Genomic DNA, 12,565 nt, shown 5'->3' with positions numbered 1-12,565 from the left:
GTTTCCTTAGAGTTCATACAATAAAGTTTCTTCCAGTATTACGTAGATAACAAAAGCCTCAAGGTAAATTTATGTGATTGTGTTTAGAGCATTGTTGATAAGAAACAGCACTGACTGCTCTCCCGAGTCACATTAGAGATAAAAAGGCATGCAATACCCTGCAAACTAGGAACAACTTATTGATATAGCACATATTATCTGGAATGGACAAAATTCAATTTCCAAACAATTTTGTGTATTTGTTTCTACATTTTTCTGTCTACCTCACTGTGATGAGGTGTTTCAAGTCTTAAGGGCTCTTCAGGAAGAAATGATTCAAGGAAGTAATGAAGTTTAAAAAATCCGTTGAGTTGCTAAACAGTAGTCTTCTTTCCTAAAAACAATACATATTTAAAACAATACATATTTAATCACATTATTTTTGTTTTTCCAAAAATGCATTAGGGGTAACATACAATGTCATTTTTAGTACTTAATCATAATATTGGTAGCTGTCCTTTTTAAAACATCACGTTAGATGTACTGTGTTTATCATTGTGTTATGTCTGTTTAATACAAAACAAACTATGAATTGTTTTCATATTAAAATAGTTGAATATGCTTTGAATAACCCCATATACAAAACCAAAGAGCAGTTTTGGTAAAGACCTATTTAACATTGTACCTGTAGCACAAAATAACTGTCAAGCAAATTTGTAATGAAATAATCAGTCATTCTGTTTGAATTTTTTAATGCAGTAATGAATGAAACGTTTAATGAATTCAGTTTTGTGGTGGGATCTTATGAATAGTAAAATCACTTCTTTTGAGTTTCACTGAAAATAATTTAAATATTTTCATATTTTCTGGCTGTTTAATGTTATATATAGTTAATCATGTACCACATCAACTCGGTATTCATCAGTATAGTCATCTTTCAAATACCTGTCATTGTGTAGGCACAATCACAACATCATTGAGTCATTCATTTATCCATTCATCAATGTAAAAATATGTTGAATGCCAACTCCGAATCAGATACTAGTCCACTGATGAAATTTGTAAATGAATACTAATTCCTGTCATATAATTACCTGACAAATAGTAAAATTACTAAAGAAAACTTGTTCTAAAGTGGAGGTATTGCACTAGAGTGTGAGAATCACATCATGAAAGAGTAGAGATACCTGCAATTGGGAGTTTAGGGGGAATATACAAAGCAAAAGCTAAAAAGGCAATCAAAAGTTGCAGTGTTATGGAGAATATACTTGAAAAGGAACCAATAAGTCCAAATGTATGAAAACATGCAGAACTGTCTTAGGGATTTTCATTTATGTGTAGTATATTTTAGAAACACTGCAGAATATTTTCAATAATTTACTATATATTAATGATTAGAGTAGGAAGAAAATTCAACAGAATAATATCTTTAGTTGTGTGTTTTGACAATAAGGAAATCTAGTATATTTTTGAGGGTCAGAGTACATGCTAGCACACATCTTTAATCTTAGCTCTCTGGAGGCAGAAGCAGGAGGATTTTTTGAGTTAGATGCTGTCTGGACTACATAGTGAATGCCAGCACAGCAAGAAGCCATAGAAAAACACTGTTGATAAACCAAAATAAATCAAGAAAGAATAGTTAGTGCACTTTAGAAAATAAGCTATAAAACAGCCAGATGCTGTTCTGAAGGCACTGATGTCCAGATAATAAATGAAAAGCTATTTAATGATGAAGTAGGAGAAATACTGCGGAGACAAGTCTTAAGATGTATAACATATAGAAGTTCGGACAACTGAGTCATACATAGCAAAGTACATAAAGTTAATGTTCAAATTTGAAGGGACAAGGTCATTTTTGTATTAGTCATAGAAACTGGATGAGAGCAGTTGGAAAAATAGAGAGAAATACACAGGTTTTTCTGTTAGGTCCAATGAATTTGAAAGGTCCCAGAATACTTCTGTGAAAGCAATATATAAGAAGTTGGAATAAAGCTTTCCAAGAACTTAATCCAGAGCTGTTAAACAAAAGAGTCCAAGTGGATGGATAAAATAAAGACTACCTGAGATTTTGCCAAGGATCTTTGAACTTATCCTTTTTATAAATCTAGAGAGAAGAGAGAAACATCAAGGAAAAAGAATCAGTTAAGGATGTTGGTCAATCTATACGAAGAAAAGTAATATGTAGTCACAAAATAAAAAGTTGTCATTTACGATCTTTAGATGATATGAGACTGAGAGAAGGTTTCAAATATTTGCAGATTATTGGCTAGATGAAAAATGCAAGACACTAATATCTGGGGGATGGAGGTTAGAGGCAATCCGTGTTTCTCTTGAATAACACAATTATCTGAGTAAATATGATTGAAAAGAACTGCTAAAGCTCTAGGTTAAGGATCATTGAAGTGGAAAAGGAATATATAGTTGTAGATGTAGATGTAGATGAAGATGAAGATGAAGATGAAGATGAAGATATAGATATCCAGGAGGGTTCAGAAGGTACGAGGCCATGAACAAGAGGAAAATGTTGAGCAATTAAAGCTGGAAAAGACAGTGGCAAATGAGCTGGAAATAAATGAAAGAGAGAATAGAAAATGCCTGATGTGTGGTATATGAGGTAATGACCTTAAAAATAGGCTTAGAAGGCTTGAGACAGAATAATCTAGATAACATGATTTTCTCGGCATCAAGAAATAGCAGCTCAAAATGTGAATTCCATTCAAAATGAGTGTTCTCATTTCTTATTACTGGCATGGAAATTGGCTCTGGGTTTGAGAAACGTCGATTGCATTTGCTGCTCCTGGGGAGATGTGATTGATTCACCGTGTTTAGATGTGGCTAACTGCGGCTCACTTTGTTCTAGGCGGTGTGGCTACAGCAAAGCAAAGCAGGATCCAGAAGAGGAAAAGATGCACTTTCATAACGGGCACAGTAAGCAAATTGTGCAAAATAAAAGCAAAAGACTTTATTATGATGATGATTGCTGCTCAGGTTAGGCAATTTGTAGTAATTGACTAAACCCATTGCCTATAAAAACAAGCAAGTACTTCTTGCATTTATAGCTCATGGCTTTGGGCAACCTCTGACTGGTTTATTCGGTTCAAAACAAATATGTCCATTATGATCATTAGAATAAAAATTCTTGTCTCTTATTAAAATGCTATTGTATGTAAAATCAACATTTCAGGTGGACTCCAAACACCATGGAGTGTGAGTAAAATCTGTCATTAAATCAGAGCATTAGATCTAATGTCTGAAAGTTTTGCAGCTGCTTCTTTTTGCAGGACTATAGTAGGAATTTCCTGCTGAACAGAGACTCTCTGTCATCAGTCTTGGTTCAAATATCCTGAAAGGGACCATATTTTTAAAGAAATGTATGAAATCCCATTTCAATATGAAGGATAAAAAAAACTTCAAAGAGCTTCAATTGTAGTATTTTAATGTGTTTACTTTTCTGTGAGTGGTACACAACATGAATCAATTAGAAAAATGAGTGGAGGCAGAGATCTTTCACTTCAGTCAGTCTACCAGGACCATGCATAACATATGAAAAGCCTGGAGTCCACTTCATCGTCCTATGTATTTGCTATCAATCTTTGAAATGGCATCCTGGTATGAATAGTGGCAGCTGGGACTCAGGTAATGTACAGATCTATGGGAACAGACACAGAGTGAGAATTAGAAGTTCGGATTTCCTCTTGACTTCTCCTCCAGAACCACTAGAAGTTACTTTAAATGGCCTTTCAAAGTCACAATTAATGATTTGTTACAATATCGGAAAACATGACTCTATAAACACAACCAACCATTATTTTCTTGACTTCTTCAACATTCACAATGTTCTCCATAAGCATCCAAGTCCCACTCTCTGGACAGTATCTTGAAATATGTTTACACAAATATGCAATCATGTACACATATTTTATGTACAGAAACACCCACATTTTAAGTAATAAATGAAAATAACTATGTATAGAAACATCATAAATCAGGAAAAAGCATGTTCTTGCAACTCAACCATCTTTAGAAGTAAAAGAGTTCAGTCACACTTGATTGTTCACAAATTCATAATTAAGCGCAGTCATCTTTACTACATTAATACCCACATACTGTTACAGTTAAACTGCCAGGAGTAAGAACCTATATTGATCCGCACACCTATGAAGATCCCAATCAAGCTGTTCATGAATTTGCCAAGGAGATTGAAGCTTCATGCATCACCATTGAGAGAGTTATCGGGGCAGGTATGAGGATGTCTAAATTTTGAAATTTCAGCTTTGTTTGTACTACAGAATATAATACATCAATGTCTTCAATAGAATATCCTTAATCTCTTGTAATTAACTTTCAAAATTGTAACGGATCATCTCTCGATGCTATCTTCTGTGTAGTTGATATATAAATGAGCAAATGTCTGCCTTATTTATGAAGCAAGTAAAGAATCTTTGCATATATATACATATATATGCATATGTGTATATATATATATGTATATTCTGTAATACTGGAAATTATTTGCTTTGTTCAATTCATCTTGACCATGTGTTTCCACAATTGAATTACTCTTTGTCTTATTCTCTTTTCTTCTTTTCTTATCATCAGTAGTAGGTCCTAGTAGACTATGAAGGAAGAAAAACCAAAATGAATTATAGTCAGTTTTTTTTTTTTAATTTCTATCTACTGTTACCATTTGGATTGTTTAGTATAAACTAGTAAGCCCTAAGGTGTCATTAGATCACATACACAAGATATTTCCAAATGTGACATGTACTTTTGTTAATAGTACTGTGGATGTTTGGTCTCACTTTTAATTTATTTTCTTCCATCTGAACCTTTAGTATAAACTAGTAAGCCCTAAGGTATCTTTAGATCACATACACAAGATATTTCCAAATGTGACATGTACTTTTGTTAATAGTACTGTGGATGTTTGGTCTCACTTTTAATTTATTTTCTTCCATCTGAACCTTAATACTTCAGAAGTTTGTAGCTTTGCTAGAATTTGTATTAGAATAAGAATTCTGAATGAGTTTAAACAGTGTTCTTCCATCTTCATCACAAGGTGAATTTGGTGAAGTTTGCAGTGGACGCTTGAAACTACCTGGAAAAAGAGAACTGCCTGTGGCTATCAAAACTCTTAAAGTAGGCTATACGGAAAAGCAGCGCAGAGACTTCCTGGGTGAAGCAAGTATTATGGGGCAGTTTGATCATCCAAACATCATCCATCTAGAAGGTGTTGTGACTAAAAGTAAGTATAGTCACACCGAGTGTGTGTGTGTGTGTGTGTGTGTGTGTGTGTGTGTGTGTGTGTGTGTGTGTGTGAGAGAGAGAGAGAGACATCATGGGTGTCTGTTTAAATCTTTGTGACTTCTACATCAGTGGTTCTCAACCTTCCTAAAGTTGCTACTCTAATTCCTCATGTTGCAGAAACTCACAACCTTAAGATGATTTTTCTTGATACTTCATAACTCTAATTTTGCTAGTTATGAATTTCAGTGCAAAGATTTCTGCATTTCTTAAATGCCCACCATTGTGATCAGGGCTCACAAATTGGGAACTACCACTCTACAGTAAAAGAACTGACCAAACAAAGTATCAATTTCTCAACTAGTAGCATTTTTTCCAGTATTTGGTAGATTTTTCTTAAAGGTGATCTGTAATAACACCAAATGTTCATCTTATAAAAAGTATATTTATTTACCATAAATTCACTGCCAAAAACCAAAACAGTAGACAAAATTATATTGAGTAAAACAACAACAAAATAAAATAGATTAAGCATTTTAGTAATAGTTATTTATGTAAGTTTTGAAATTTTAGCTGTGAGCTTAGCATTCAGCAGCTGAGTCATCTCTTGGTACCTGTTTATGTAATTTTTATTTATTTAGTTTTGTGCTACTGGGAATTAATTGTTCTCATCAACAGCCTCAAAAAAATCCAAAAGGATTAATTTGGTTTTTATTAAAGGAAATATGGATTTAATTCAGAATTACCAGAAGTTTATATTCTATTTAAATATTTGCTAACATCTTATGAATATATTTTTATAATGTGCCTCTCCATAAAGGATTTCAAATATTTTAATGTTCACTTGCTCAATAAAGAAGTTAACTGATAATCCACTTGTCCAGGAATGACTTTCTTCCATATTATTTTGTCATAAGGCACATAATTTATAGTTAGTACTCATAAAAACCTGCTCAGAGAACTCTCTTTGATATGATATGCATATGTCATATCAATAATTCTGAATACACACAGTTAGGCTGGGGGAGAATGAATGAAAGAATGAATGAATGAATGAGAATCAAATGAATATAACAATACAAAATGCATAGCTCTGTAGTCAGAGTACTTCCTTGGGCAACGCCTATTACCAGTTTTATGCCATGATACCTTTTTTGGGGCTCTGAGGTACCTCAATTTATCTCATTGATGTGGATTATTATAAAATTTAAATTATAGAAACTACTTTCCTTCTTAAAAAGTTTAGACATAGGATCATAAAATGCTACACAAGCTTTTAAAAATTCTCACTGCCACAGTAACCTCTGCTTAATAATTTCAGAAATGTCAAGTGTGTATTTGAAGAATGCTTAAAGTTACACATGCCACAGTGTATTTAGAAAAAGTGTTAAAAACTCCCAAATTCCAGCTTTTTGCAGGATATTTGTGGCATGGTTCAGCTGGCTTTGTCCTATAAGTACACATGCAGTCTTGTTATATAGGGCTACAGGTGTGATGTCTCTGCTTTCTTGGAGACTCAAGGTCTCCTCTCACAGAGAAAAATAGGAGTTAAACAGTAAAAATAAAGTATTTCCTAATAGGGCAGAACTATATGTACTTTGTATTTGGGCTTTAATATTTTGCATTTTTCTCTGAAATATACATCTCACATTCTTCACAATTTCTTCTATCCCTTCTGAAGTTCCACAAATCCTGGGACACAGTCACTCCTCATTCAACCTCAGTGTGATCTGCTGGTCATTCCAGTGCTATAAGATGTTTGCAATGATCTATAATGTTCCCATATTTGGTCCAAAACTCTTCTTTAAATCTTAGGGTTAACATTCTTATATTTGATACAGTTTTTCGTTCTCTAACAAAACAGAGAGTTGTCCTCAGAGAGGATAGGTAATGCACTGAGTATTTAAGTAAATCTATCTTATGTAAATCTGTTTCAAAACAACCACTTTCTTTAAACACCTGGAGCCACACTGTCATACAAGAAATATAAATAATGCCCACCTCAAGTGATAGTTAGCCATAACGACTGTTATAATGTCCTTTTGCATATTTGGTGAGTAGATCTGTGTGATAAAAAAAATTATACTACTGAAAAGACATATTTTTCATGTATTAAAATAACAGTGTTTCAGAGTAGTAGGTGATGCTCCAATTTATAAGAAGTATTCATTCATATTTACACATTCTTGATTTATTATAGACCATCTTTATACAGCAGTGTTCTGAGGAGCTTAATGGACACAACACCCTATAATAACACAGGCGAATTTCTCATATATTTTTACCCATCTCTAGCATTTATTATTAGGAGCTAATGTGGAAGTCAACAAACGATCATATGCAGATTATGAGTTCTCTTCTAAAAAATGACACTGCTGAGGAGAAGATAGTTTTCAATTTTTGTTCTCCTAATGAAATATTCTGCTTGATGTTGCTACCCAAAGGAAGACTATGTAGTAGGAAAGCAAATGTAAAAGCTGAAAATAACTTCTTCGGTTTCAACTTCGTGATCTGTGTGAGGTCAAACTGTATTTCTCTGTTTTTAAATGCAACCTTTGATGTTCAACTTAGGAAGGCTTCAACTTGTTTTCAATTTACCATGTTGTGACTTACTTTATTTGTGTCCTTAATTTCATGCTCTCTGATCTGATGCTAATTTATTCAGCAATTATTCTCAACCTGCAGCACACAGATAATGAGACATAAGTGCAACCAACTCTTGAGATTTTTCTGATTGAAGCTGAAGCAGGGAGTCTGGAGTAGTACCCCAGACTATGAGTGATGTCACTGCTCTGCAGGTGACAAAAGAATAAGGACCCATTTGGATTCCTTCTGTGATTTTTGGTTATGAAATACATATTATATATAATATGTATATTATATATAACATTTATAAGAAAAGTCTTATGAATTAAAAATCCCATAGGTTTCAGCTTAATTGACTAATTTGCAGTGCAAGACACAATGATCAATATATGCAGTGGCAATTTTTACTATTTAATGAAACCCTGGGGAGGGGGGAATGAAATAAAGACATAAACTATGGGGTTTTTTTCACAGTGTTAGAAAACTCCCTTCTTTCAATTCTGTGTATATTCATGAGGGAACACTCTTCTTGCACATATATGTTTGCATGCTTGTGAAGACAGAGCCTGAGATGCTGCTTCCCAGGAGCCACTCACTCCTTTTGTCCTGTTTTGTTTTGTTTCCTTGTTTATTCTTGGACAGACTACTTTACTGACTTGGAACACACCATGTAGGCCAGACAGGGCTGCCAGTGAGCTCCTGAGACCCTCCTGTCTTCATCTGCTGCACTCCTGCAGCTACAAATGCAGAACACTCTGTTTGTTGTTTTGTGTTTTCAAAATCAAACTCAGTCCCCATGACTTCATGAGAAGCAATTTCTTTTTACATAGTAAAAACTCACCATCCTACCTGCTTAGTTATCTTTATTTCCATGGGATGAAGGAGTGACTTAGTCAATAAATTACTCACCAGGCAAAGATAACAGTACCAGGTTCCAGCTGTCATCTAACACTCTGGCATAATGCTATCAGGTTGTGATTCCAATATTGGGTAGGTAGAGATGACCAGACCACAAAAACTCACTGACTAGACAGTCTAGTGAGTGACCCTGTATATCAAAAGGGGAGGGGGGCTTGGTTCCTGATTCATGATATTCTGTTTTGTTTGTTTGTTTGTTTATTAGATATTTTCTTTATTTACATTTCAAATGCTAAACCTAAAGTTCCCTATACCCTCCCCTGCCCTGCTCCTGTACTCACCCATTCCCACTTCTTAGCCCTGGTGTGCCCCTGCACTGGGGCATATAACATTTTTAAGACCAAGGGGCCTCTCTTCCCAATGATGGCCAACAAGGCCATCTTCTGCTACATATTCAGCTAGAGACACGAGCTCTGGGGATACTGGTTAGTTCATATTGTTGTTCCACCTATAGGGTTGTAGAGCCCTTCAACTCCTTGGGTACTTTCTCTAGCTCCTCCATTGGGGCCCTGTGTTCCATCCTATAGATGACTGTGAGCATCCACTTCTGTATTTGCCAGGCACTGGCATTGCCTCACATGAGACAGCTATACCAGGGTCCTTTCAGCAAAATCTTGCTGGCATATGCAATAGTGTCTGGGTTTGGTGGCTGATTATGGGCTGGTTCCCCAGGTGGGGTAGTCTTAGCTCCAAACTTTGTCTCTGTAACTCCTTTCGTGGGTATTTTGTTCCCTATTCTAAGGAGGAATGAAGTATCCTCACTTTGGTCTTCCTTCTTGATTTTCTTGTGTTTTGCAAATTGTATCTTGGGTATTCTAAGTTTCTGGGCTAATATCCACTTATCAGTGAGTGCATATCAAGTGATTTCTTTTGTGACTGGGTTACCTCACTAAGAGTGATATCCTCCAGATACATTCATTTACCCAAGAATTTCATAAATTCATTGTTTTTAATAGCTGAGTAGTACTCTATTGTGTAAATGTACCACAGTTTCTGTATCCATTCCTCTGTTGAGGGACATCTGGGTTATTTCCAGCTTCTGGTTATTATAAATAAGGCTGCTAAGAACATAGTGGAGCATGTGTTCTTATTACCAGTTGGAACTTCTTCTGGGTATATGCCCAGGATAGGTATTGCTGGATCTTAGTAGTATTATGTCCAATTTTCTGAGAAACCTCCAGACTGACTTCCAGAGTGGTTGTATAAGCTTGCAATCCCACCAGTAGTGGAGAAGTGTTTCTCTTTCTCCATATCTTCACCAGCATCTGCTATCACCTGAATTTTTGATCTTAGATATTCTGCTGGTGTGAGATGAAATCTTAGGGTTGTTGTGATTTGCATTTCCCTGATGATTAAGGATGTTGAACATTTTTTTTCATGTGCTTCTCAGCCATTCGGTATTCCTCAGTTGAGAATTCTTTGTTTAGCTCCGAACCCCACTTTAATGAGGTTATTTGAATTTATGGAGTCTATCTTCTTGAGCACTTTGTATATATTGGATATTAGTTCCCTATCAAATTTAGGGTTGGTAAAAATCCTTTCCCAATCTGTTGGTGGCCTTTTTCTTTTATTGACAGTGTCCTTTGCCTTTCAGAAGCTTTGCAATTTCACGAGGTCCCATTTGTCAATTCTTGATCTTACAGCACAAGCTATTGCTGTTTTGTTTAGGAATTTTTCCCCAGTGCCCACATCTTTGAGGCTTTTCCCTACTTTCTCCTCTATAAATTTTAGTATCTCTAGTTTTATGTAGGGTTCTTTGATTCACTTAGACTTGAATTTCGTACAAGGAGATAATAATGGATTAATTCTCATTCTTCTACATGACAACCACCAGTTGTGCCAACACCATTTGTTGAAAATGATGTCTTTTTTCACTGGATGGTTTTAGCTCCCTTGTCAAAGATCAAGTGACCATAGGTGTGTGGATTCATTTCTGGGTTTTCAATTCTATTCCATTTATCTACCTGTCTGTCATTGTACCAGTACCATGCAGTTTTTTTTTGTTTTTTTTTTATCACAATTGCTCTGTAGAACAGCTTGAGGTGAGGCATGGTGATTCCCCCCAGATGTTCTTTTATTGTTGAGAATAAAAGGATAGTTCAATGTAGGGAAGTCCATCAACATAATTCACTATATAAACAAACTCAAGGACAAAAACCACATGATCATCTCGTTAGATGCTGAGAAAGCATTTGACAAAATCCAACATCCATTCATGATAAAAGTGTTGGAAAAATCAGGAATTCAAGGCCCATACCTAAACATAATAAAAGCAATATACAACAAACCAGTAGCCAACATCAAACTAAATGAAGAGAAACTCAAAGCAATCTCACTAAAATCAGGGCTAGACAAGGCCACTTTCCCCCTACCTATTCAATACAGTACTTGAAGTCCTAGCCAGAGCAATTAGACAACCAAAGGAGATCAAGGGGCTACAAGTCGGAAAGGAAGAGGTCAAAATATCACTTTTTTCAGATGATATGATAGTATATATAAGTGGCCCTAAAAATTCCACCAGATTCATGATATTCTACCTGAAGTTGGCATATGATATGACCTTTATGCACAGAGCCACGTGTGTTTTGGTTTATGCTCATAAGCATATCCTATGCACAATTTTCCTATTGGTGGAAAATTCCATAGTCTCAAGAAAGGCGCAGAAGTTTCTATTGAGATGAAACACTGTATAGTTTTATTTGTTAGTTAAAATAATGTAGAAATAAATTTACTTCTATTATGAAATGGAAAAAATTTAACCAAATATCAGAATAACTTTAAAGTAGTAATTGTATTACATTCCAGTTTCCAGGAAGATGAGATAGTCAGATTAATTGACAATTGATCACTAAATTATTCTGAAAATGTGGACGGACTAGATCTCTCATGATTCATTCATTTCTTAAAGGAGTATTCATTTTTAAAAATATGATTTCTTTTTTTTTTTGAGACTTGCACACAATGCATCAATCCAGATACATCCACTCCCCACTCTTTGTGTCTCACTTATTTACCTGGTTTTCCTTTTCTTGGCATAGACACTCTCACAGCACATGTCCTTAGTCCTAGGTCTCTTACAAAGACTTTTTGTTCTCTCCTCCATGATGTTCCCTGAATCTTATATGAAAAGGTTGAGATATGAATACATTACATGGGCACGAGTTGTCACCAATCAGCTCTTTTTATAACTGCAAGTCTAGCCATTCTGAATTCTTAATATTAATTCTTCATTGAAAATAGAAGCTTCATTAATTAAGGCTGAAAGTAACACTTAACTGCGCATATAAGGACAAATATTTAGAATATAGTTAGAAATTATACTGGTTTAAGAAAGTGGTGAGAGTAGGTTCTCTTCAAGGGTCCTTGGCCTCACCACAGTAACTGACTAAATTTATATTTCCAGGTATAATTCATTCCTTAAGAAGTGGCATGAACCTTAATTTCATGGCATTTGTTTAGCCTACCCCCATCCCAGATATAAGTGCCACTGTTTCACACATTGGAATATCTAGAATTGCTGGCCATTGTGCTTGTCTGTGGTTGGAGTTAGAGAGGACATAGGCTTGCTTATCTTCCTCTCCACGTCCTGCATGGCTCCAAGGAAAAGGATTTCTGGTCAAATCCAAAATTATTCCTTCAAGCCCTATGTCTGAGCAATGTGGTTACTTCAGCAAGAGGGTCTTAGATCATTTTTAGACCCTCATTTCTATTTTAATTATTGTCATTATGACAACAGACTTTAAGATTTTTTCTTTTTTATTCTTCCTTCCTTCCTTCCTTCCTTCCTTCCTTCCTTCCTTCCTTCCTTCCTTCCTTCCTTCCTTCCTCTCTCTCTCTC

General features: G+C 35.2%; 1 protein-coding gene across 3 annotated transcripts in view; it reads left to right on the top strand.

Moving 5' to 3' along the window:
- Epha5 (EPH receptor A5) overlaps positions 1-12,565 on the top strand; it is a 367,473-nt gene that overhangs the window by 311,191 nt on the left and 43,717 nt on the right. For all 3 annotated transcript variants that reach the window (XM_021161798.2, XM_029477706.1, XM_021161794.2), the window contains 3 exons: positions 2,840-2,907; positions 4,095-4,220; positions 5,039-5,224. In XM_021161798.2, coding sequence (XP_021017457.1) covers positions 2,840-2,907; positions 4,095-4,220; positions 5,039-5,224 — 380 coding nt within the window. The remainder of the gene's footprint in view (positions 1-2,839; positions 2,908-4,094; positions 4,221-5,038; positions 5,225-12,565) is intronic.

This window comes from Mus caroli, chromosome 5 (genome assembly GCF_900094665.2).
Source record: "Mus caroli chromosome 5, CAROLI_EIJ_v1.1, whole genome shotgun sequence".
Classification (NCBI taxonomy): Eukaryota; Metazoa; Chordata; class Mammalia; order Rodentia; family Muridae; genus Mus; species Mus caroli.
This window is presented reverse-complemented; position numbering and strand designations above follow the sequence as displayed.